The sequence below is a fragment of the Delphinus delphis genome, chromosome X (genome assembly GCF_949987515.2).
Source record: "Delphinus delphis chromosome X, mDelDel1.2, whole genome shotgun sequence".
Taxonomy (NCBI): domain Eukaryota; kingdom Metazoa; phylum Chordata; class Mammalia; order Artiodactyla; family Delphinidae; genus Delphinus; species Delphinus delphis.
The window spans coordinates 113441445-113467122 of record NC_082704.1 but is presented as its reverse complement, the minus strand read 5'-3'; the positions used below and the strand labels follow the sequence as shown (position 1 = coordinate 113467122).

At 39.2% G+C, this 25678-nt stretch overlaps 1 protein-coding gene across 4 annotated transcripts in view; it reads right to left on the bottom strand.

The window, feature by feature from the left end:
• Positions 1 to 17284, bottom strand: part of AP1S2 (adaptor related protein complex 1 subunit sigma 2) — a 28913-nt gene extending 11629 nt beyond the window's left edge. For 2 of the 4 annotated variants that reach the window (XM_060001800.1, XM_060001802.1), the window contains exons 1-4: positions 17164 to 17284; positions 14842 to 15020; positions 7988 to 8096; positions 7280 to 7417 (exon numbers count right to left, since the gene is read on the bottom strand). In XM_060001800.1, the coding sequence (XP_059857783.1) occupies positions 7280 to 7417; positions 7988 to 8096; positions 14842 to 15020 (426 nt within the window). In that variant the 5' untranslated portion in view covers positions 17164 to 17284. Of the gene's footprint in view, positions 1 to 1047; positions 1108 to 2472; positions 2664 to 7279; positions 7418 to 7987; positions 8097 to 14841; positions 15021 to 17163 lie in introns of those variants that run through there. The other 2 variants (XM_060001803.1, XM_060001801.1) reach the window with 2 other exon arrangements.
• Positions 17285 to 25678: the final 8394 nt, after the last annotated feature.

Here is a 25678-nt window from a genome sequence, read left to right as displayed (position 1 = left end):
CATAAGTTTTGCTACGGGCTATCTCTGGTTATCAAGTAAAAGTAATTTTGGTGGATCACAGAGGTGATTTTTATAGCCATTTACTTGAGCACATTTCTCCTTCTTTCGAAATTTTTAGGGTTTTTTTTCCCCTTCTACTTTTGATTCAGCCAGTCATTTATAATCTGGACTATACATTATATTGAAAAGATGTAGCAGTCCATAAATGTAAATGGAATCTATAAATGAAAATTTTATATATTACATGATGTTAAATTAAACCAGGGTTTCTGGACCTTGGCACTGTTGACACTTGAGGCCGGATAATTTCTTATTCTGAGAGGGCCGTTATGGGCACTGCTGGTTCTTTAACAGTGCGTCCTTGATCTTTACCTACTAGATGCCAGTAGCACCTCACGGCTAGCAGTGACAATCAAAAATGTGTTCAGACATTGCCCAATGTCCCCTGAGGAGGCACAACTTCCCCACCCCCAACCCTAGTTGAGAACCACAATAAATTGTCTCTGGCTGGTGGGTAAAATTATGTTCTCGTGTGCTTGCCTGTATTTGTTAATTTTCCTATAATGGGAATTTTTATTTAAAAAAAAAGACAGCAGAGGAAACAATAAAAGAAAAAAGAATGTCTCAATAGGGGAAAAAAGAACTCAAACCCTGCAATTTTTCAGAAAGTACTTTTTAAAGAAAAAAAATCACGTCAACTTACTTCAATAAATAAATAAATAAACACATAAAACCACCACCAGCAGCTAGGAATATGATCTTTGCAGGTTCCTGTGCAGGTCCCAATCCTAGGGCTCATGCAATCAACTTAGTGGATCAGGACCAGCATTGAAAAAAAGAATAGAATAGAAAACATGAGACTATAAAATAAGAAATATAAGTAAGTATATATTATTTAACCAAAAATTTTTTTGGTTTATGTAACTATTGTGATATAAAATTGCATTTATTACTGTGGCTTCTTGTCAAATACTTTTGAAAATCACATTTACAGTTACTGAATATTTTAAGTTATTCCAACTTTTCATTATTACAAACAGACCAGAGTAGCAACAGTGGACTCAAAATGAATTAAAATGAAACAGCAAGGGGGAAATCCTCAAAATTCTGAAAAGCAAACAAAGAAAAAGAGTTCAAAAAACAAACATACAGCAAAATGATTACAACCTAAAAACCAGTGACCAAGGGCATTGGCCAAACTGTTTCTTATTAAATGCAAAGTGAAAGGCAAGATTTGTTCCACCTTCTGTTTTCTCTGTATCTACCCTTCTGTATTTTCTATTTCAAGCATTAATGTAACTAAACCTCACTTATCCAGAATTTGTTCTAGCAGACCCCAATCAAGTTTACTCATAAAAAGATAAAATAGGGCTTCCCTGGTGGCGCAGTGGTTGAGAGTCTGCCTGCCGATGCAGGGGACACGGGTTCGTGCCCCGGTCTGGGAAGATCCCACAAGCCGTGGAGCGGCTGGGCCCGTGAGCCATGGCCGCTGAGCCTGTGAGTCTGGAGCCTGTGCTCCGCAACGGGAGAGGCTACAGCAGTGAGAGGCCCGCGTACCGCAAAAAAAAAAAAAAAAAAAAAAAAAAAAAAATTTAAAATATGCTGGCGTAAAAGATTATATATATAGCCTTGTTAACTTTTACCCAATTGAAAAGAAGAAGGTTTAGGCTTAAAGGTTTTAATACAAACAGTGGTAATTACAAAGGAATTACAGGAGCTTGTCTTATTAAAGCCAATCCTAAGAGGATTTTTATCAAAATGCTTTTTGCTGTTATATTACTGTATATATTTTAAAGCATCTGTTTTAAAACAATGTTAAGATATTCTTTATTCTTGAGTTTGACTACCTTGCCCAAAGCCCAAATATTCTTAATGAGCAAGATTTTAATTAAAAAAAACCCCCAAACTTATTAAAAGGCATGTTATTAAATACTTCAATAAGTACTTACTTACTTAAAATACTTTTAAGTTACAAAAGATTCATTTTTAAAGAAATCACTTTTTCTCTTAAGATTCTTACCTTTCCATTTTTATGCAGTCCAAGAGATTTATTAATTACTACTTCCACAAAGATGTATAGTACTAAGATGTATCATGCAGGCCCAGCACTAAAACAAATCAATTTTAGCAGCACTAATTCTCCATAGAGTACCACTTTCTAGATGAGGCAAATTAACAACTGTAAATCCAATAAATCTATTCATAAAGTGGACCACCTTGAAGTAGAAGCAAATTCATGAGTGTAATGCTTGCTTTTGGTACCTCACTTATTTTTCATTTCTCAGATTACTTTAGTGAGAAACAATACCAACAGCAAACAAAGCTCAAAAGGAAAACCCCCATGAATTTGAAAATGATGCTGTTAGTATAAAAAAAAAGGTTGACACATCTCAAAGCACTGATCAACACCATCATGCATCTACCGCTGAGGGTTAAAGCCCAACACCCAGTATTTAACTATTTGATCTTCACAGATCAAGCAAGGACTTGAAATCATCTCACGTGCAACAGTTTTGGCATAACACCCCATTTTATCCATGCCACGAAAATGGTAAATTTAGTAGTTACCAATAAATAAGGTGGGGGTCAAAGGGACTAAAGCCTTAGACTGCTCTTTATCATAAGATATCCTCAGACAAACCTCCCCATTCTTCATTCTGGCTCTATAAAATTAAGGAGCAGAGAAAAACTGGTAAGTGCCTGACTTCACAAAGAAAATGCACTCTATATTTCCTTTGTCATTATATGTAATGTTTATAAAATAAATCCAACTGTACTGCTACCCCATGCCCTCCCTCCAAAAAAATCTAGCTTAAAATAGGTATTTAATTGGTGCTGGGGAAAATGTTCCAAGTATTGCAAATAAAAAATGTCAATTTAGTAATCTCAGCATGTTGCACTTTAATAATTTAAGAATCAAGTTAAGTACGAGTGGCATGTTAAGAAAATATGTTTTAAATTCCAACGGTCAAATGTTAAAAATTGGATAACAGACCAATTATTCTGGGCTTTACCCCCAAATCTAATTATGTATTCATACAACAGAATACCAAAAGGAATTAACATAGAGTTTGGTCTAGAAATATCAAAATTGTAACCCTTCCTTACCAAGTAATTAAGTAAAACAAGACATCTTTATTATTTAATCATAATATCTGATATTTTAGTAATTATTATTCAGATACACATTTATGTTATGTTCTCATTACTGACTATAAAATGCTAATAGAAAATCTACTTTATGCACTGACTTTCTAACCCTGTTTGCCTATAAAATGAAGGACTATCTAAACAAACTATATGACATTTACACAAATTGAGTAAAAAGGACATTTTAAAGAAATTTTTCTAAAGAAAATAAACATTCTTAAGGATAGAAATGTGTATTTCACAGATTAAAAAAGGATTAAAACCAAAATTATTTTGTGCTTTGCATATATCTTTAAGCCAACAGATATTTTCAATATAAATTCAAAGTCATCTTTGGTGTTTAGAAAAAATCAATTCAAGTAAAAGACCTGACACTAAATAGAAAAAGAAAAAAAAATCACAATATATGAAAAACTAGATTAAGATCAATTAATTAGGACTTCTACAAATTTAAGACTGCATTTAGATAAGTGTCTTTACAGCTATATTTACAATTTTGGAAGCAAAATCATTTCATGACATAGACTAAGTGAATATTATACCCTAAATTATAAGACCAAAAAAGCTACTATAGATCTAGGCATTTTGATAAATCCAACAAGAAATGATTTGAAAAATACTATTTATATCTATATAGCCAATTAATAAATTCCAACTATTGATAACTTGGACAATGAAAATTTCCAGTCTAAAAAGTAAAGGATAGCATCAGTCTTAGGAAACCTACTTTGTTCAACATAGAGAAACCTCCAGGAGAATTATGGATTTCTTTACTATATTACTGAGACATACAGAAGTTGGTGTCTAAAACAGAATGTTTAAAACATACCAAGAAAATACACAAATGGGGGTTGGGGCGGACAGAGCACAGTGGTTAAGATTTCATACAGCTCTGGAGTCTAGCAGATCTGGGTTTACAATCCTGGTTTTGCCAACTGCTACCTAGGACCAGTCATTGGAACTTCACCGAGCCTCTAGAGCCTCTGTTTCTTCTTTGGTTAAAAAGGCTCTCGTGGGGGCTTCCCTGGTGGCGCAGTGGTTGAGAGTCTGCCTGCCGATGCAGGGGACACGGGTTTGTGTTCCAGTCCCACATGCCGCGGAGCGGCTGGGCCCGTGAGCCATGGCCGCTGAGCCTGCGCGTCCGGAGCCTGTGCTCCCGCAACGGGAGAGGCCACAACAGTGAGAGGCCCGCGTACCACAAAAAAACAAAAACAAAAGGCTCTTGTGACCTTCTCAGGAAATCCTGATGATTAGCATAGGATGCCTCACATCTAACTGCTCAATAAGCATTAGCTATCATCATAGTTCTTTTTTGCTATCATTGTGCCCAGACAAATCTTTTTCAGCAGTTTGTAGAATGCTTTTTCTCATCTTATTCTATCACCTATTTTATGAACATAATATTCAAATACTCTCCCAGAGATGTAAACTTGTATCATGTATCAACATATAAATGACTCTATTGTAGGAAACAAACATCTTATCATCCTGGATTTCTTATGACAGTATTGGTGAATAACCTGAATAAACAAGTTAACCTGAACAGAATAACCTGAATGAAGCTTAACTGCCCCATACAGACTCTAGCTTGGTTTCATAAAGGCCTTAACCTCACTCTAAATTCAGAATGGACCAGCCACGTTCTGCCTCCTCAAGACCTGAATGGCTAAATTAAGAAAGATGGTTCACCTGGACCATTGAATAGAAAATGTCTTAATATAGTATCAATTTGGTTTATGTACAAAACAATGTAGTCACAGATGAGAAATAGGGCCAAAGCTCTCTTCTAAAGACAAAGAACTGTAATTAACAGTAGTCAGGTTTTTTTTTTTTAAACTAGGGTGAGATGGGGTAAGGAGAATTTTACATGGAACTAAGGACATCCTATGCTTCTCTCTCCATTCCTACTTTTCCCAATTAGAGATATAAAAATACTACTTCAAAAAAAGAGACAGTACTTCTTATTAAAATACTTTTATAGGGGAGATACACACACATGTACACATTTACAAACAAACGTGTACCTGTAATAACTTCTGGATCCTCTAGTATATTACTCAATACATGCTATAAAGTAAACTTAGCATATTCGTCATATTGTAAAGTGTATAGCGATTTCCCAGTAGGGTTTAAAAAACAATCCAGACACAAGAGACGTCAATGCCCTAAACATTACTCTCCAGAAAAAAATATTAAAATTAAAAGCTGAACTTCAACAACTTTAGAAATGTTTCAAGGCATACGTAATTAATCAGGAAATGACAAAGAACTTGGACCAGGATCTGATAGAACCGAATATAGTTCCATAATAATGAAATATAAAAGTGATCAAGGGAAGGAACAAATATGAAAAACTCCCAGACTGCACTGGCAATCCAGGGGTTAAGACCCTGCGCTTTCAATGCAGGGGACATGGGTTTGATCCCTGGTAAGGGAACTAAGATCCCACATGCTGCAAGGCACGGCCAAAAAAAAAAAAGAAAGAAAAATTCCCAATTTCTGACCCTGGTCTTGACCTAATTTTTAGAAAAGTCTGGTTAGTGAACAGCAAAATAAGGAGGTGCTAACTTTAAAGCAATTTTACAACAGTAGAATATGAACTTGTAGTCGGCACATCTGACATTTAAAAAGAAAATCTTCGAATGACATGTATACAATCAATTAATAAACAACTGTGGCAAACCATACACACATGGAAAAAGGGCTGTGCTCATTTCACTACTGAACAGCAGATGCCATTAGGGCTGTCAACAAAATACTTCACTTGTGCAGGCACCTTAACCTCTGTTTTGGTAACTCAAGATAATTAAATGTACAAAGCATTGTCTCATATTTAACTTATGAATGTTCCAGATGATGTCATCCCAACTTCAAACAATCCCCACAACCGACCTAGTCAGTGACTGATGCAGAGGGATTACCGAGAGCTCCCCACTCTCCTGACTGAGGCCAACAGTTAAGAAGTTATAATGGGGGCTTCCCTGGTGGCGCAGTGGTTGAGAGTCCGCCTGCCGATGCAGGGGACACGGGTTTGTGCCCTGGTCTGGGAAGATCCCACATGCCGCGGAGCGGCTGGGCCCGTGAGCCATGGCCGCTGAGCCTGCGCGTCCGGAGCCTGTGCTCCGCAACGGGTGAGACCACAACAGTGAGAGGCCCGCGTACCGCAAAAAAAAAAAAAAAAAAAAAAAAAAGAAGTTATAATGAAGAAAAAGATTTACTCTGATTTAAAGCTTCCTTTAATAATAAAAAAGACAATTACCATAATGAAAAAACTAATTTTTTTATATTGACTAGCTCCTTCTCCTCATGCTATAAACTTTCTATTTGAATAAAACCACAATTATGACTAAAGCATAATTCAACTAGGTACCTGAATTAATGTATCATTAAGTTTTTAGGAAAAGGTAGCCTTATCTACGAAATTTTTAACTTCAGAAATTGAAGGTACAGAAGTATCAAATATACAATTAACCCAAGACAACTGTGGAAGTTAGAAAGGGAAAGGGGTTTTATCAATGGTTCTTGTGATATCAAGGCAAGACAAGAATGTAGCTGTTTAACAGAACATGGTTTGTTATTTAAGAAAATCATAGAGAAGTAGAAATACTTTTTAGTTAGTTTTGCTAACACAAAACTAGAGGATTCTACAAAAAGTATAATTATAACACTATCATTTGCTTGGCTACATTTGCACTTAATGGACATGAGGTGAAAATATGAACCAACTTGGAATGAAAATGCCATAATCTCACAGTCAACTCCTCATTGTACACACTAGTGAGAAAAGGGGTTATCTTAAGTAATTCAGAACAATGGACAGAGAGTTCTCAAATTACTGTTACTTTTCCCATCTTAAAGTAGTCCATCCTCTAAATGTTTGGACTCTGGTGTTTTGGGGTCCCAAAATGGGCCATCTCCAGATCATCTCCAAAGTAAACAATCCATCCACAGATAACTGAGTCGATGTGGCTGACACATATTCCAATCAATAAACTGCACATGGACACTACATGCCAAGCATGCTTCAGAGTAATTTCTGAAACTGTAAGAATGAGGGAAGATGACTGAGACTTCCCTAGCAAGAGCAAAACATGCTAGTGTCCAGTCAAGAGAACTCTGAGTAGCTTACCTCCTGTAGTAGATCAGCCTGCTCAATTGCTTTAAGGACATTTTTCTTGGATGTTTCCTGAACTTCTCCTCCCAAAAGAAACTCATCCAAAATAAAATAAGCCTTCTCAAAATTAAAGATGATATCAAGTTCACACACCTGAAAAGCAAAAATAAATAAATAAATAAATAAATAAATAAATAAATAAATAAATAAATAAAACCAAAGAAAGTAAAAGATACTTACCTACTTACCTACTATCAGGTAGTCAGTAAAATCTGACCAGAGGGAATCAATCTTAATGCCTACAAGCTAAGGAAGACCAGACTCTGCAAGCTCCTAACATGGGCAACTTAATAATTTTTTACTCATAAAGACTGATCTTTTGAAATACATATTTCTGGGTAATATGATTGTAACTGCTAACCAAATCTAAATTCTATACTAAGCACTTCCAGTATATTAATCTTTGCAGTTGGACCCCTTTCTATTTCACTATTTTAAACCTTGTTCTCAGCAGCATAGTTAAATGAGTAGGTCTGTGGGGTCAAGCAATTCTGGCAGTTAACTCACTAGGCACACTGACAAGAAATAGCCATTCCTTCCCTCTCCCACAGTTACTATCAAATAGTCAGAATCCCCAAGATAATTAAATAATAAACTTGTTACAGAAAAGGTTAAAAAAAAAGCACTATGGCATTCAATTTCCTAAAACAAAATACTACTCACACTGCCAAAATACTTGTCAAGTAATTCCACATAACGATGAATTATTTCCAGGGTAATTAGTTCATTGTCCTGATCCTCAATAGCACAGCAAAAATACAGACTGGCATATCTGTAACAAAAAACAGATGTAGAAAAAAATTTACCCTATAATCATGTTTTCTAAAATACATTTTCATATCCTATTGTAAAATATGTCATGCTTATACAGTTTATTTCCTCTTTACAACAGTAGATTATTTTTCTCCTAGACTATAAAAGTAATAAATGTACAAAAAGAAATTTTGAAAAGTACAGGCAAGCAAAAAAAAAAAAAGAAAGAGTTACTTATTTTGCTCTTCTTCCATTCAGGCTCCTTTCTAGAATATTCTAAAACACAATTGACCCAGGTTGTTCTCAAGTTTACTTAAAACAAAGTGCACTGTTGACTATTTCAAACCACAAGTAAACAGGGAAGAAAATAAACTCTCCAACTGAAGGACTTATTGAAGATGCCGTCAACGTTAAGTCAATGTTCTGGAACATTTTACTGAAGTGTAATATACACACAGAGCAGAACACAAGTCATAAATGTACAGCCTGATGAGTTTCGAAGTGAACATACTTGTGTACCAGCACCTGCACCAAGAAACAGAATTATTACTGAACCCCTGAAGCCCCTCTAATCTCTCCTGGTCACAGCTTCCCACCCCCAAAGGTAACTACTATCTTGACTTCTAACAGCACAGAATTATTTTTAAAGGAGTTTTATAGGATTATGGAATAAACCTCAAGAAAAAAACAACAGTTCCAAGTAATCATAGAAGTCAGAAAAAGAGAACAGGGGAAACTGAGACATGTCCTCAAAATTTCCAAGTTCTACCCTGTTAAATTAAAGCTCGGGTTATTTACCCTTGAAGAAAGTATAATAAGGTTGGAAAAGTCATATTCTCCAAACTAGGATTCTAGCACATGGGACTAGGTTATACTTGATCCAAGGAAGCCAAAAGTTATTAACACAACCTTGAGGCATACATAAGGAAGGATGACCTAACCAAGTCCTTTGAGGAGGGTTAAAAGAGTATTTTCAAATGGTTTAAATGTATTTAAGGCTTTTGAAAAGAAACAAAATGAAAACCTAAGACATTCTAAACAAGTCTCAGTTGCCATTGTAATTTTCACAGAGGAGCATTTAAGTGATTTTTAGAAAACACAATGGGAAATTACTGCTCATAGCATTAATGTAAAATAACATACAAACACATACACACACAATCTCAGTTTTGAAATTCAAGGAATTCCTGCTCTTCAGTATGAGAATAACTTCAGTATGAGTATTTTCATAACACTATTAATTTCAATATTATTAAAAACATTTCCTCTTATTTGATTTTTCCAACAGTAAGCAGCAGCATCCTTGATTACGGAAGGAAAAAAAAGAGGCCCAAGAGTACAAGGGCCTGCCAAGTGGTTGTACTGTGACAAGAAATCTGATCTTCATACCTTAACTCCAGGCCTTTTCCACTCTACCACACTGACTCCCTTGTCATACACATGCACTTTTTGCCACGTCCATTCTACCTGATTTCTACATTCACTAAGTTATTTTATTTATTTTTAAAAATAAATTTATTTCTTTATTAATTTATTTTGGCTGTGTTGGGTCTTTGTTGCTGTGCGTGGGCTTTCTTTAGTTGGGGTGAAAGGGAAGGGGGCTACTCTTCGTTGCGGTGCGCGGGCTTCTCATTGCAGTGGCTTCTCTTATTGCGGAGCACGGGCTCTAGGCGCACGGGCTTCAGTAGTTGCAGCACGCGGGCTCAGTAGTTGTGGCTCACGGGCTCTAGAGTGCAGGCTCTGTAGTTGTGGCACACGGGCTTAGTTGCTCCGTGGCATATGGGATCTTCCCAGACCAGGGCTCGAACCCGTGTCTCCTCCATTGGCAGGCGGATTCTTAACCACTGCGCCACCAGGTAAGTCCTTCACTAAGTTATTTTAAATGGTGGTTCGGGGCTTCCCTGGTGGCGCAGTGGTTGAGAGTCCGCCTGCCGATGCAGGGGACACGCTGCTGAGCGTGCGCGTCCGGAGCCTGTGCTCTGCAACGGGAGAGGCCACAACAGTGAGAGGCCCGTGTACCGGAAAAAAAAAAGGGTCCCCTGCAGTCTTAGAGAAGGCATTCACACACGTTCATTTATTATCATGAAGGACATAACAGGCACCACCTCCAACCTTACTAACAAAGCGCTTCCTATCTTTCCCAGCACTATCCTATGTTTTGTTTATTGCTTTAAAAGGCAATGGGATATTCCAACCTTCCATCCTCCCTAACCCATGCTCCTCAAACAGTCTTAAATTTGGGAAAACTGATACAATTGACACATAAGATTCTCTGAATTAAGAAAACTAAAGATTAAAGGGGCTGACATGAAAAATGGTAGATAAAAACCAGACATAACTAGCTGCTATGAACAGAGTGCTAAATAATTCCATTAGAAAGAATTTACTAATAGGCAACGTCAGGTAAATTTAATTTGTTTTTTAAATTTCAAGATTTCTTCAATGCTACTGTTAAGCAATCTAATGCTTACACCATCCTTGCTCCTTATCCACAGTACCGCTTTTTACTTATAAGTAAACAGCATTTAAACACTAATCAAAGGTCCTAGATTATACGAGTCATTCGGAAATATTACTTTAATATCAAATTAAATGAATTCTTCACTGTAGGTGAGCATCCAGTTATCAGGATTATAAGAAGGCACCTCTTTCCAGAAGGCTTAAGGAAGAAAGAAACAGAAGCATAATAACAGGTAACATTTACTGAGTCCTCACTCTGAGTAAGGCACTAAATGTTACCTAAGGCCTTGGCATAATTTACCATTTAATCCTCAAAAAAACGTTTCCAGAGAGATACCGTTATTATTTTCATTTACAGGAGACTCAGGCTTAATTGAGTAATCTTCCCAGAACAGTGATTTGACTCCAGAGCCTGAGTTGTATATTAAAAACTATGGCCCAGAACTGTGCTAAATAAAGTAATCCTGCAACTGGCAAAAATTAAAACATATTCAAAGCAATATTTTACATGCTTTGAAGAGAGAAATAAAAATTGTTATCTTGATTTAGTAAAAGATTACCAGGAGAACCTGAGGTATACTCCCTATTTTCAGAAGCAAGTGGTTTTAAAAAATTCAATAATGAGCTCATTTTGTTCTCTTAGTATATATTTGTAAGTCTAAATCTGAAGTAAAATTAATAATAGACTAGTAAGAAGAAAGGTATGTTTGGTTATTTTTAGCAGAGTAGATTACGGCTTACTCTAATTACTGGCACTCAGAGAACATCTGAAGGTGCCTATTCTTATATTCACAACACATGACTTCTCCCCAGTCAGCTAAATATCAGCTGACTGTGGGTGACTGTAACCAAACCGTTCTCAATATTCTACTGCTATGTCATTAAAAATTCTTTTGTTAGTAAAGAAAATCAATACAGTACTCTTCAACAAATTCTGAAGCTCGTAATTGGTAGGTGTGTATTTTTTAATTAATATTAAGACTTTAATCCATAACATGCTGCACAAAATAGGAATAAAAAACGCATACAGTGTCTTCTGTGTTCACGGGATCTTCAAGAGCGTTTATTTTAGAGATGAGGAAACAAAGGCAAAATGACTTGTTCAAAGTCACAAAACTAGCTAATGGCCAAAGGAAAAGAACTCAAGTCCCCAGACTTTCAGTCTAATTTTTCAGCTATATTAACCTTACTCTCCTCTCACCTCTCCCTCCCCAAGAGGGGCAACTGTAAAGAAAGGCTCAGGGATGAAGAATGTGGATGAGGCAACTTGAGGAAGGCAGACATAAAGATCACTTGGTGGTATGAACAGCGAAAGTGCTAGTTCAGAATTTCTCAGCAGCTAAGTGGTAATTCCTTTGCTTAAAAGGTCTCCTCTTCCAGCTGGTCTAGGGAAAAAAAAATCACCTGGGGCTTCCCTGGTGGCGCAGTGGTTGGGAGTCTGCCTGCTAATGCAGGGGACGGGGGTTCGAGCCCTGGTCTGGGAGGATCCCACATGCCGCGGAGCAGCTGGGCCCGTGGGCCACAACTACTGAGCCTGCGCATCTGGAGCCTGTGCTCCGCAACGAGAGGCCGCAATAGTGAGAGGCCCGCGCACCGCGATGAAGAGTGGCCCCCGCTCGCCACAACTAGAGAAAGCCCTCGCACAGAAACGAGGACCCAACACAGCAAAAATAAATAAAGTAAAAATTAATAAACACCTACCCCCAACATCTTCTTAAAAAAAAATCACCTGTTCATAGCTACAAAAAAATATGTCCTTAAGTACTCTAGATGAGTTTTCAGTATGAAATGGGGAAATGCAGAGGAAAACTGATTATAAATTCTAACTTTTATATGTGAATTTCATCTCAGTAAAGCTGGGGTTTTTTTTAGTGCACCTTTATTTATAGGCGCTTGATGTAAATATCAGAGTCAGGTGAGATTACCCTTTACAGCCTTTAACGGAAAAAGCGGTGGCCCAACATGGATGGGCTGAATGCTGTGCACAGAGCACCAAATAGTGCCTTCTTTTCTTTTGACAGGCCATCTCCTTCAGCTACAGGAATCTTGATTCCTGGGACTGATTGCCTTGCTTGTATTTTCCTCCTCCACACGGGGGACTCCTTCCCCTATCTAGAAATAAGCTTAAGTCTCTTATGCCATTTTTTAACCCTGTCCCCCAATCCTGTCTACAGGTGGTTATCACCTCTTCTGTCCTTCATAGCAAAGCTCCCCCAAATACTCTACACCTGCTGTTTTATTGTCTCCACCTCTTCACACTTTGCCCCATTTCTTCGAGAGTTCTGTCTCTACTATTCCACTGAAAATGTTCTGATGAAGGGCATTTTGTGAAATGCTCACTGTAAAATCTAATATTCTTCACTTTAGTTGACCTTTATGCGACCTTTGGCACTGGTGGCCTTATTTTTGAAACTCTCTCCCCTTCCCCAATGTGACTGACCTTATACTTATCCTTTGCCTGCTGTTTGAATGCTGGTGATCTAACGCTTTATGCCTAATTTTCCCCCAGACTTCCATGCCTATGCCCACCCTGAGAAAACTAGGCATCTCCAAATGGAAGTCACACAGGCCCCTCAAAGCCAACCTTCTACTTCACCATTTACCCCATCAACTGAATCAGAAATATGGAATAACACCACTCCTCCTCTTCTTTCACTGCCCTCCCTGCTTCTAGCGGTGACCAAGTCTTACCAAACTTACCTCGGAACAGCTCTTCCACCTGCTGAGCCCACAGCAGAGGTCTTCCTTCAGGACTGCCGGATGAGGCAGTCTCCTAACAGATCCCTCAGGTGCCAGTCTCAGCCCTCCCCCCACCCATTCTCCAACTACAGGATCTTTAAAGAAATGCAAATTTTCTATTCATCCCAGTTTAAAACCTTTGCCTCCAGGCTTAAGATTTGAGTTCTGGCCACTATGGCAGTCACTAGCAACTGACCTTGGACAAGTCACTTCTCCCAAATTCTCATTTTTTATAAAGCTGAAGTTTGATCAACAGTAGTGGTTTTCAAACTCAGGAACCATCTACAGAGAGGGTGGAAGCCAAATGAGTTGAGACACAGTCCTGATTTCACACGAGCACCTCCACTTCCACTTGTTTCATTTAAAGTTCTATCCTTGGGGCAAAAAGCTTTTTAAAAAAAAAAAATCACTTGACTAGATTACTCTAAAACATCTCCCAGCTCTAAAATGCTATGATTTTTCTCAACAAATACTAAACCAAACACTGGATACAAAATCACCCAAAGATGACTAATATTCATTCTATTCTAAAGAGAAGTCTATGGTATTTTTAAAGTTCTAGATGTCCTATAACCTTCATGACTTTCTCTACCATCTCCCCTACAAACCCCACTCATATTGTAGTGGAATAAAGGAAAACTGAGAGAAAACCCAGGCTTCTCTTTGACCCTCCTCGAAGCCCATACAGTCAGTTCCCTGCACATCCCCCTCAGGAAAGAATTTTTATATGCATGAATGTTCTTATCTTAAATTCACTAAATTATTTGTAAGGGAACAGAAATGGGGAAGAAACAAAGTAATTATATTTCTTTTAACCTTATGAGAACAATCTTGAGAAGTTTATTTTAAGGTATAAAAAGTTTCAGATATTAATAAAGATGTATAGCATTTTTTAAAAAGCTTAGTGTTCAAGGCCAACCTATGAGTCATTTTGCAACATCAAAATTTTAAAAGTCTGTTCTTGGCAAAATTATCTATCTACCAGATATAATCACACCTCCACCACAGCAACAAGTGTACTTCAAATTAATAAGCCCTAAAGAACAAATCCTGTATATATCCAGTTTTTACATCTGTAACTAAAATGGTCTATGTATCCAAGGTGTTTATAAGTGAGTAAGAGATCCTAAAAGTCAGATTAAAAGGCATGTCAAATGTCAGTCATTACTTTACAGATTTGTGGGGAGAAGGTGGTGGTGGAGGGTAAATGCTTATCTAAATTCAGAGAATTACTCACACAATTTAAAATACTGATCTTATTTTCCCCTGCAAAGAAATGAATTCTTTCAAATTTCCTAAAAAGATGATTAAGCATGAAGTATCATTCATGCCTTCAGTCACATAATTTCGTGTAAAAAGATTTCCATAATTTTAACATTTTAGCCTGGGTAATAAATCAAAACAGCAGTTATCTTAAAAATACAAAGCTTTACCTTAAGACTATTTCATCTATACCTTTATTAATCATTATTTATAAATGTCATCCCTCAAAAGTCTGCAGTTTCCACATTATAAATGATCTGACATTTGATTCTATTTCACCTTCCTGATAAATCAAAATATACCTTTTGTAAACAATCTTCAGATCTCGCCACTCAAGAAAGCTGCACATTTTAGGTTTCCGTGCTAAAACGGTTTGAACAAGTTCTCTTGTGATCTTTTTCTTCTCTTTGTCTGATAATGGGACGTACCATTTCTGCAGTCGAAGCTTTCCCTGACGACTAAAAAGCAACATAAACTGCATCTGTTAAGATAAACAGAACCAAGATTACAGACAATACTTTGATTCAATAAAGTTAAGGTTAAGATGACATGCTGCACAGAGAAGCTTTGGGGGACAGGGCGTTTAGCTAACAAATGATGAGTAGCCATCAATATTTCTATGCCAGTTAAAATAGCAGGAAATTCTTATAGAAAGATCTTCCCACCAGATGCAAATCCTCCCACCCCACCCGGTTCCACGTAAGTTTGGGGGGGCGGGACAGGAGGACAAAAACAGGCGAAGTGAAAATTCTGATGAAAAAGATAATTCTTGCAATTTAAGAAACTATTGTGTACCTGTGCTATAGGAATGCATGTATATGCATCAAAAGAGAATTGTTGACATCAACTGGTTTAGATGCATTTGAAAGAAACAGATCTACTATTTTTCACCCTAAACAGAACAAGCCGTCCTGGTTCCAGACCGAATTACTTGTAGACAGACTGCTATAACTTAGAATGCTCTCTTCAGTTTATGCTTACATATTTTAAGCAAAACAAAAAATCTAAAATATAAACCAAAAAAATCCCATAAATGCATTTTTCTTAATAAAAGCCTGATTTAAGTATCTTATCTCATTTTAAAAATCCCACCATAAATATACACACAATAAAGTGAGTTAATATAATTTTACCTAAGACAATAAAACCTTTAAAAAGCCAAACTAAGAGCTACACACATTACATGAAATACTTCATTTAAAACGATAAAAAACACAGCATCTACAGATGGAGTGGATGCTGAATTCTAGTGTATTTTACACAAACTGTTTTGTATATATTTATTTGGAATCTGCAAATGATGATTAGTCTACATGTTTAGTTTTTAAGGAAACCTTCTTGTATAATTCAACTGGTCTTCTCAACTGCAAACAGATAAGCACTGTTTCTACAAAGGTAATTTAAAGGTAGAATTCAGATACATATATATTTTTTCTTTTAACTATTGTATGTTCCAGTACTAGTTACTGCAAGTAAGATTCAGCCTGACTCTTAATATTCACCACACCATGAACATGGGGTGGGGGAATTTATACAATCAATTTGAATAAAATGGGCCCTAAATTTCGCTAAGAAATCATTGCCGCTTTTTGTAATAATCCAAACGGGCATCAAGATATTTAGAAATTTACGATGCAACAATTTAACTTTATTAAAGTTAAAATTGGCTGAAAACACCTCACTTAAAAAGGATGCCTGGCACGAAGTAAACGAACAATATTTGTTTATTGATGTCAAAGTGCCTCACATAGAAGTCCTGTTAAGATAGTGGCATTAGAAGGGGACAGCAAGTAAAGCATCAACTGGACAACGTTTCATGCAAACCCGTTAGCAGAACTTGGAAAAGAACAGACCCGTATTCCAGGATCTCGATGACCAGGAGGGCTGGGGGTTTGCTTTCGGAACTCAAGGACTCAAGGGAGGCTATAGCAGGCTCCCCCATCTCCCCCACCACCACTTTTTATGACGAATAGATAATTCACTCTCTTGAAAATAAATTATATGTTAACATGGGACGGTGCCCGGTCGCAAGGCACAAGTATTCCTTTCCTCTAGTTAAAAACCAACGCTCTGATTTTGCCACAAATCACAGAGCACCTCAATTCCTGGAGATTGGTATTAAAAACAATGGGCTCGGCCGCGGAACGGGCTCGGGGCCAGCGTTCCTCGGTCCGGCCGTCTCCGATGCCTGCCCGCCGCCCCACGGGGGGCCGCACTCCATCACTGACCGATCGAGCCCGGGCGAGGTGACAGGCAAGGAGCGGGGCAGACAATGGCAACCGCCGCCGCGCAGGGGGCGCCAAGGGTCCTTGGTCGCCGTCGCCCCCGGCCGCCGACCCCGCCCGCAAATGCCCCGCAAAACTTGAGGCGATTTCCGAACCACAGGTGCCGCGGGGCCGCCGCAGCGTCCGAGACTGGCCCCCGCATCCTGGGGCGCGGCGCCGAGTGGAGAGGGGCGCGGACGCGAAGAGAAGTGAGTTTCGAGGCGCGGTGCCCCAGTGGCGGGCCGGGCGGGCGGACGCAGGGTGGGGTCGTCGGGGCGCTCGTGGGGCAGCGGGGGGCTCGCCCGACCCTCCCTCCCCGCTCCCCGTCCCCAGCGCCCCCGATCGCCTCCCGGGACTTACGGCGGCCGCGGGCCGCAGGCGCGGCGGGGCTCGGCCGGCAGCGGCGGCGGCTGAGGGGAAGCCCCTGTCGCTGAGCTGAGGAAGAGAAGCCGTGTTGCTGTGGGGAGAGGACCCGGTTCGCGGAGTGAAGGCTTAAGCGGCTAGGGGAGGGCGAGCCGACAGACCCCGCCCCGGGGGCCGGACGAGGGAGGAGCCAGGGCTGCGGCGAGCAGAGGGGCGGGCTGGGCGGTGCGCGGGACGCAGCTCGGCTGTTGCCAACGGCACCGGAGACAGCTCAGGTGACCGCCCAGTCCGAGGAAGCCGATTGGCCGCGTCTTTACCAAGGGGGGGGGGGAGGGGGGGGGGGTGGTCCGAACCGGAAGCCAGGCCACGTGACCCGGAAGCGGCCGCTGCCGGCGCCGGCGCGCCTGCGCACTCTTGAGTGTGCCACCGGGACGCGCGCGCAGCTGTCTCGGCTGTTTTGTGGTGAGAAGGTAGTGTTTCGCGGTGCCCTTTGTTGACCCTGCTATGCGGGGCAGGGAAGATCTGGACTGCCAAGAACCACATTCGAGCTCGGATAACTTTCCGTGCCCCAAGAGGGTGGGACGGGGCGGTGTAATGCCTGGTGATGTTGGTGAGGGGAGAGAGGGGGTGCTGCAACTCTGAGGAAAATAAGTCAGCTCTTTCTTGGAGCTCGTGCACGCGTTTAGAGTGCTCTTTACAATTACTTTGCCTCAAAACCGTCCGGAATCCGACCCCTGCTTCCCATCGCACTGCTACAGCCCTAGACACCTTTTCGCCCCAAGCTGTGCAAGTGTCTCTTCCCGGGGCTTGCCTCGTACGTCCTCAGTGCTGCGGACCTGAGGAGTTACTGTCCGTTCTCAGCTGAAAAGCCTAGACAGCACCTCATTTCAAGATCCCGCTTCTTTCACACGGAGTCTCCCCTCTCCTCCCCCACATCCGCCTGGGTTCCAGTTAGTCTTGTCGACGACTTGCTCTGCCTGGCTTGCCCTTGCTCTCAAATGTCACAGCTCCTATGAAGCCTCACCCTCAAACCCTGTAAGAAGGAATCCCTCTTTCATCCATATGCCCATTAGCACATCTTGAATTTTCTTCATTTTGTATCCGAACCTAGTTCACTGCCTAGTATATAACACCACTAGTAAATGTGAGCTGACTGATAAGGATTATAAAATTGTAGATTTGTTTAGAACCATAGTGCTGAGCATTGTGTCTGGCACATAATGGATGTACATATTTTTTTGAATGAAAGAATGGATGAATCATCCAGTCCGACTCATCTTTTACAGATGAGGAAAGGGGAGCCCCACGGGATTAAGTGACCTTGCTTGAACAGCCACGGGTTTCTCATGTCGACTGCTATTCATTACCCCAGTCACCTCGGTTCTTACAAAGAAAGCTAGAAAATTGCTTTTGTTAAGCTATGCCCTTTTTGCAGAGGTTCCCAAACATAGTCGCCCGAATTTTTTAACGGCCCAAAGGGAAAAAGAGATGCTAAGTTTTACAGGAAGCTAAATTTAATCAATCTAAAGGAATCCTTTATTAGAGATTGGGTTCTTTTTGTGTGTGTTAAAATGTCTATAAAACTAAGATAGTATATAATAGGAATTTGGGGGCATTTTTTTAATGCCCTTCTTTGGCAAAATAAAAATATACAATACCTTCCTTTTTTTTTTTTTTTCTGGAATACCTTCCCTTTTAAACGCTGCTATGCTGCTTGGAAAATTTCCTACCAACGTGTATGCTAAACGTATATACTGTAGTATTAAAGAAGTGGTCGACACAAAGCACAGAGCTGGCTTTCTGTAGGTCTTTAGGCCCCCTGCCCAAATTTCAGCAACGGGACCAATCCTGCCCCAGAGGCACATGTTAATGCCCCATTTCTCCCTTACTACACAAAACAGATGCCATTAGCCAGTCAAAGATATATCTAATACGATGTAATGAAAACTCGCCCTCTGAATCCAAATGCTGCTTTTCTCTTTTTCTGTACAAAACTCATGTCCTCAAGGTTCCTGAGATAACTACCTCCAAGTTTAAGCTCATTGGTTATGCTCCTGATGTTGGTCTGTGGTTCTGAAAACGAGGACGGGAGACTTGCTGATGACATATTGGCAGTCTCTGGTATTCCTAGCCAAGAAAAGGTGGAGGTTGGGGGGAGGGAGGGTAGGGAATTATGGGAAAAATAATTAGCAGCTGAAAGCAGCTATTACATAATCTTGGCTGCTTATTAATTTAGCAGAAGGAATGGCTTATTAAATTCTAATAGCAACAGCACAACTGCAAACAACCTAGCAATTAACAGTGCAGGGCCCATTATTTTGTTAATATGTTCTCTTCTTTTGGCAAGTGTATAAGAACAAAATTTATAGAAGCAGATGGTCTTTTTCAGTAGATTATAGATGGTTTATTTCCCAGTCTTAGTATTAAGAGCTTATTGTGCGTTCACCGTGAAAGACAAAAGAAGCACTGTTATTGTCTTTGTTGGTAATTAACTGTTTGACTTTGATTCCCACAATTTCCAAATTGTGGGCTTTGTTATATAGCTGATTCTTCTCACCTGGTATCTTCTTCATCTGTCATGTTAATAGGGTCTCTTTTTTTAGTCCTTTGCTTTTGTTATCTGGGTGGTCCTGATTTCTTGGTTGTTATTGATTGATGGTACAAAAATTATTTTTTATGAAAAACTAAAAATCAGATTTTATACTTTTTTTTTTTTGATACAGGAAACATTTATTACAGTACCGTTTCTCATGGAACAAGAACACGTAGTTTCATGGTGCACGGCTGCCAGATGTTTCCCAGGTTTCAATGTCCCAGGTAGATAAAGGAAAATTCGGCAAGGTCAGAAGAGAGAAGAACAGATTTATCATGAAATAGGAATGGTAACTGTGTCCCAAGTGTACAGAAGGGGAAGAATTGAAGTCTTTCTGGTAACCTGCCTTTGCTTTTATTTATGTTTTTATAGAGATATAATTGACATATAACACTAGTTTCAGGTGTACAACATAATGGTTCGATATTTATATATATATTACAAAATGATCAGAGTAAGTCTATTTAACATCACTTGTTTCTTAAACAACAACAAAAAAAGTGCCTAGCTTTTATTTGTGCTAAATGCAAGAGGTGAGGGTAAAGTAGAGATTCTACCTTTTAACAGTAAAATTTTGAGACTTTATATGTAGTCTTTTATAAGTTTTCAAAAATAATTTTAGTTTCCTGTTAAATGTGTGATGGCTATATGCTTTTATCTCCTCTCCCTCTCAAAATGCCATTAAATGAAAAAAAAGAAGAGGAATGTTTAAAGTATAGACCCACATGGACAATAAGGGAGGGGACAGTAGCGTGAGGATGTCAACGAGGATGTCAGGGTACACTATTGGCTCATGATTAAACACTGACGATTTAAGAAAAAATTGTAGTATATTTATCTTGAGAATATGGAGGACAGACGTGAGGGGATGTTGAAATAATGCTAAATCCTCATGCGGTAACAGGAAGAAAATAGATACGATCCAACGTGAATCAAGAAATAGAATTATTAGCATATTCTTTCAATACCAAGAAGTAAATTCCAGATGCAATGAAGACTTTCTTTCCAGAGACAGAATCTTGAGGTAGGATGTAATAAAGGTTATTATTACATTTTATTTTACTGTAGGTTTTACTTAGATAATTTTTAAAAATATTGTAATGAAGTAGATAAAAATTCTTCTGTTAGTGCTAACACTGTATTAAGGATTTGTACAGTGTTCCTTTAGCCAGTCTATATATTATATAAAATTTATTAAATAAAAATGTTTTGTAATGAAATTCAGTGCTGAATCATTGTAGAAGATCACAGTAAGTGTAAAAAGATGCTCAGAGTTTGTGAATTTGCATCTTCTAAGATAAAGTTGTTCCAAGGAGAAAACTGGCCTAAAATAATGAGGATTTGTGAACCAAATCATTTCAAATAGATAGAGCTGTCACTGCTGAAGTCCTCAACAATGAGCTAAAGGGAAATGTGGAACATACGTTCTTTCTTGACGCCTGTTTCCATAGCTTTGAATAAAATGCAGGAGAATGACTCTTCTCCTTTTAATATTGGGTTAAAGCATTGATTCTCAAGCTGGGCAATTTTATCCCCCACCAGGGAACACTTGGCAGTGTCTGGAGACATTTGGGTTGTCACAGTGGGGCAGGGGGGCGGGGGTGGGGGAAGAGTTGGTGATGGGGCTGCAATGTACAGAATAGCTTCCATGACAGAGAATTATCCAGCCCAAAATGTCAATAGTGCCGAGGTTGAGAAACCCTGAGTTAGTCACTGAAAAGGTTAACATGCAGCAATGGAGATATTTTATAGACATTTCAAGAAATGGAACAAGCACTTATCTTCATATGTTTGTTTTTCTCTCGGAGGGGTTGGAGTTGGAGGCATTCTTAATGTTTGATAGGTAAAATCCTTAACTGCTGAAAAGACTGGCCACATACATGAGGCAGTCAGTATTCATCAAAGTAACTAGAATAAACTATCCAAACGGGATTTTTTTTCAAAGTGATTCTGGAATATTAGTGGAAGTTATTTAAAACCGGGATCCATGAGATGACTATTCCATCCATTCATTCATTCACTTTTTTTTGGCTGTTTTGGGTCTTCGTTGCTGCGCGTGGGCTTTCTCTAGTTGGGGCGAGCGGGGGCGAGTGGGGGCTCCTCTTTGTTGTGGTGTGTGGGCTTCTCATTGCGGTGGCTTCTCTCATTGTGGAGCACGGGCTCTGGGCACATGGGCTTCAGTAGTTGTGGCCTCAGGGTCTAGAGCGCAGGCTCAGTAGTTGTGGCGCACGGGCTTAGTTGCTCTGCGGCATGTGGGATCTTCCTGGACCAGGACTCAAATCCGTGTCCCCTGCATTGGCAGGCGGATTCTTAACCACTGCGCCACCAGGGAAGTCCCAATTCATTCATTTATTAACATAAATGTTTATTATGTGTTTGCTCTCTGCTGGGCACTGTGGTAGATAATGGTGATACAAAGATGAGTAAGATGTTGACTCTGTCCTAAAGCTCCAAAACTATTTCTCCTGACACAAAATTCCATGTCTTTTGGCAACAAACTCTGGATGGTCAGGGGAGCAGTCACCAAACATATGAATACATTTTCTTTTAGGAAACCCCTAGAGATGCTTCATAGAACCTTAGATGTCTGTGACTGACCCCTTTGGAAACTATTCGCCCTAATGACCTCCCAGGGCTCTTAGCAGTCTTTTCATTCTGTCAGTTTTCCACAATACTCTTAATTCACAGCAGTATTACAGAGAGATTTGCTATGTTTTCAACAAAACAGTTTCAAATAATTATCTTTTGACCTGGTCCTTAAAATGAGATGTTTCAGCAGTAATCTAACTCAACTAGACTAGTGGTTCTAGGATATTCTTTAGGGGACTTGTGAAAACACAAGATGGCTGGGCCCCACCACCAGAGTTTCTGATTTAGCACGTCTGACATGAGGCCTGATAATTGCATTTCTTTTTTCTTCTTTTTTTTAATTGAGATATAGTTGTTTTACAATGTTGTGTTAGTTTCTGGTATACAACAAAGTGATTCAGAATATATACATTCTTTTTCAGATTCTTTTTCATTGTAGGTATTGTTTATCTGTTTTATACATAGTAGTGCCTATCTGTTAATCCCGAGTTCCTAATTTATCCCTTCCCCCACTTTTCCCCTTTGGTAACCATAGTTTGTTTTCTATACCTGTGAGCCTGTTTCTGTTTTGTAAATAAGTTCATTTGTATCATTTTTCTAGATTCCACATATATATGATATATGATATTTGTGTTTCTCTGTCCGACTTACTTCACTTAGCATGATAATCTCTAGGTCCATCCATGTTGCTGCAAATGGCATTATTTCATTCTTTCTTATGGCTGAGTAATATTCTAGTGTGTGTGTGTGTGTGTGTGTGTGTGTGTGTATGTGTGTGTATGTGTATGTGTATTTATATACATATACACCACATCTTCTTTATCCATTTGTCTATCAACGGACACAGGTTATTTCCGTGTCTTGGCTATTGTTAATAGTGCTGCTATGAACATAAGGGTGCATGTATCTTTTCAAATTAGAGTTTTTGTCTTTTCTGGATATATGCCCAGGAGTGGGATTGCTGATCATATGGTAGCTCTATTTTTAGTTTTTTAAGGAACCTCCATACTGTTCTCCATAGTGGCTGCACCAACTTACATTCCCACTAACAGTGTAAGAGGGTTCCCTTTTCTGCACACCTTCTCCAGCATTTGTCATTTGTAGACTTTTTAATGATGGCCATTCTGACCAGTGTGAGGTGGTAGCTCATTGTAGTTTTGATTTGCATTTCTCTAATAATTAGCGATGTTGAGCATCTTTTCATGTGCCTGTTGTCCATCTGTATGGCTTCTTTGGAGAAATGTTTATTTACGTCTTCTGCCCATTTTTTTATTGGGTTGTTTGTTTTTTTTGATATTGAGCTATATGAGCTGTTTGTATATTTTGGAAATTAATCTCTTGTTTGTCACATCTTTTGCAAATATTTTCTCCATTTCCATAGGTTTTCTTTTCATTTTGTTGATGGTTTCCTTTACTGTGCAAAAGCTTCTAAGTTTAATTAGGCCCCATTTGTTTATTTTTGCTCTTATTTCTTTTCCATCGGGAGACTGACCTAAAAAAACATTGCTATGGTTTATGTCAGAGAATGTTTTGCCTATGTTTTCTTCTAGGAGTTTTGTGGTGAGAGTTGTATTTCTAAGAAGTTCCCAGGTGGTGCTGATGTTGCTGGTCTTGAGACCACACTTTGAGAACCACTGCTCTATACCAAAAAAAAGCTATGACATATAACAGGAAAGTTCTCAAAGCCAGTAATTGTGATATATAACTTTCCCAGACAAATGATCTAGAGGAAACTTGAGATCTGAATTTTTTTATTGCTGACCTCATTAAGTCTGATACCATTGGGAGAGTAATAGTCTCAGTTATATGAACCTGAAGTTCAGTCTATATGCACAACCCATAGTGGCTTCTGATCATGGTGTGCCCTGTACAAACTAATGTACTGTAGTAGTCTAAGTTAGAGATTAGAGTACTTAGAGAAACTTGAAGTTTGCACCATAAAAGTCAGATGCTTACGTGATGAATATCACTACTCTAAAAATTTTTCCAACTACTTATGCCAAGTAGGAATCACCTCTGAATACTTTGTTAGCGATTATAGACATGAGGTGGAAAGGAGAGAGTTGAGAGGGACCAGGTAGACAGAATCCATATCCCTGGATAAAGCAGAAACGACTACGTAGTAATCAAAATCTGCCCTTTCTCTTCCATGACATGCGGCTAGACCCTGTTCCTCAGCCACCCGTGCAGTTAGGTGTGCCCATGGAGCTGAGATCAGGCTATGAAGTGTGGATGGAAGTGCTGTCAGTCTGGGCCCAGAAAACCCTCCACAGGAAAGCCTCTTCCCTCCCTCCCTCCTCAACACTGCTTTTGCTCTCTGGATGTTGACACTTCGAGGTGTCCTTGGAAGTAGGGTTTTGAGGATGGCTGAGTCTGTCAGCCTGGGTTCCTGAATGACTGCGTGGAGCAGACGCACATACCACTACCACCATCATCATTCCTACCACCAATTTTACTTTAAGTGAATGAGAAATAACTTTGTATTAAGCCAGTCATTTTTCCGGGTTCATCTGTTAAAACTGCTAGTATTACTGGCCATCCTTGCAAGCTGTTACACACTTCCTTACGAAGAGAAGGAGCCATAGTGATGGGTAGAGCAGTGCATTTTCAAGTGGCTAGCTCTTTGTCTCGATTCTAAACCTGCTTTTTGTGCTCCTCCATGTGTCTCCTTTCTGTTGAAATTTAAAGAGAATCCTCATACGGTCTGAGTCCAGAATTTAAAACTACTCATCTATCAAAGGGGCAGGAAAGACTGATTTGAGATTTTTCATTAGCTTTACATTCCTGTGGCAAAACATAGCATTTGTACCAGGCAGTAGATAATGCAAAATTTTAAAAATCATGTGGATGAAAGAGCCAAGGAAATGGGGGTAACGGGGGGAGCATATTCTGGCTAACTATCCCTAATTGTCAAAAGTGCATGATGTTGTCAGTTTCTTAGAACCAAGAAACCAAAGATGACAGTTGATTTATGATCAGATTATATCCTTGTCTTCTAAATAATATAGGACAAAGTTAAAACATTTATCCTAAAGCACTATTTAGAATACACAGACATTTTAATTGAATGATTTGAAAAACTTTTAGAAATAATGCACACCTTTTAAATATAACAAATACGTAAAATAATAGATGTTTAAAAGTGATTTCACTCAAAAACTTCATTTTACAAATAAGGAAATTAAGCCCCAGAGAAGTAAACAAATTGCTCAATATCATACTACTTCATTAGTGGTAGATGAGGAACTAAGAGCCCTGTGTTCTGTCTCCAGCCAGTGTTTTCCCACCATAGTCCACTGTCTGTTGCCCATAAACTACTAGCCCATTATC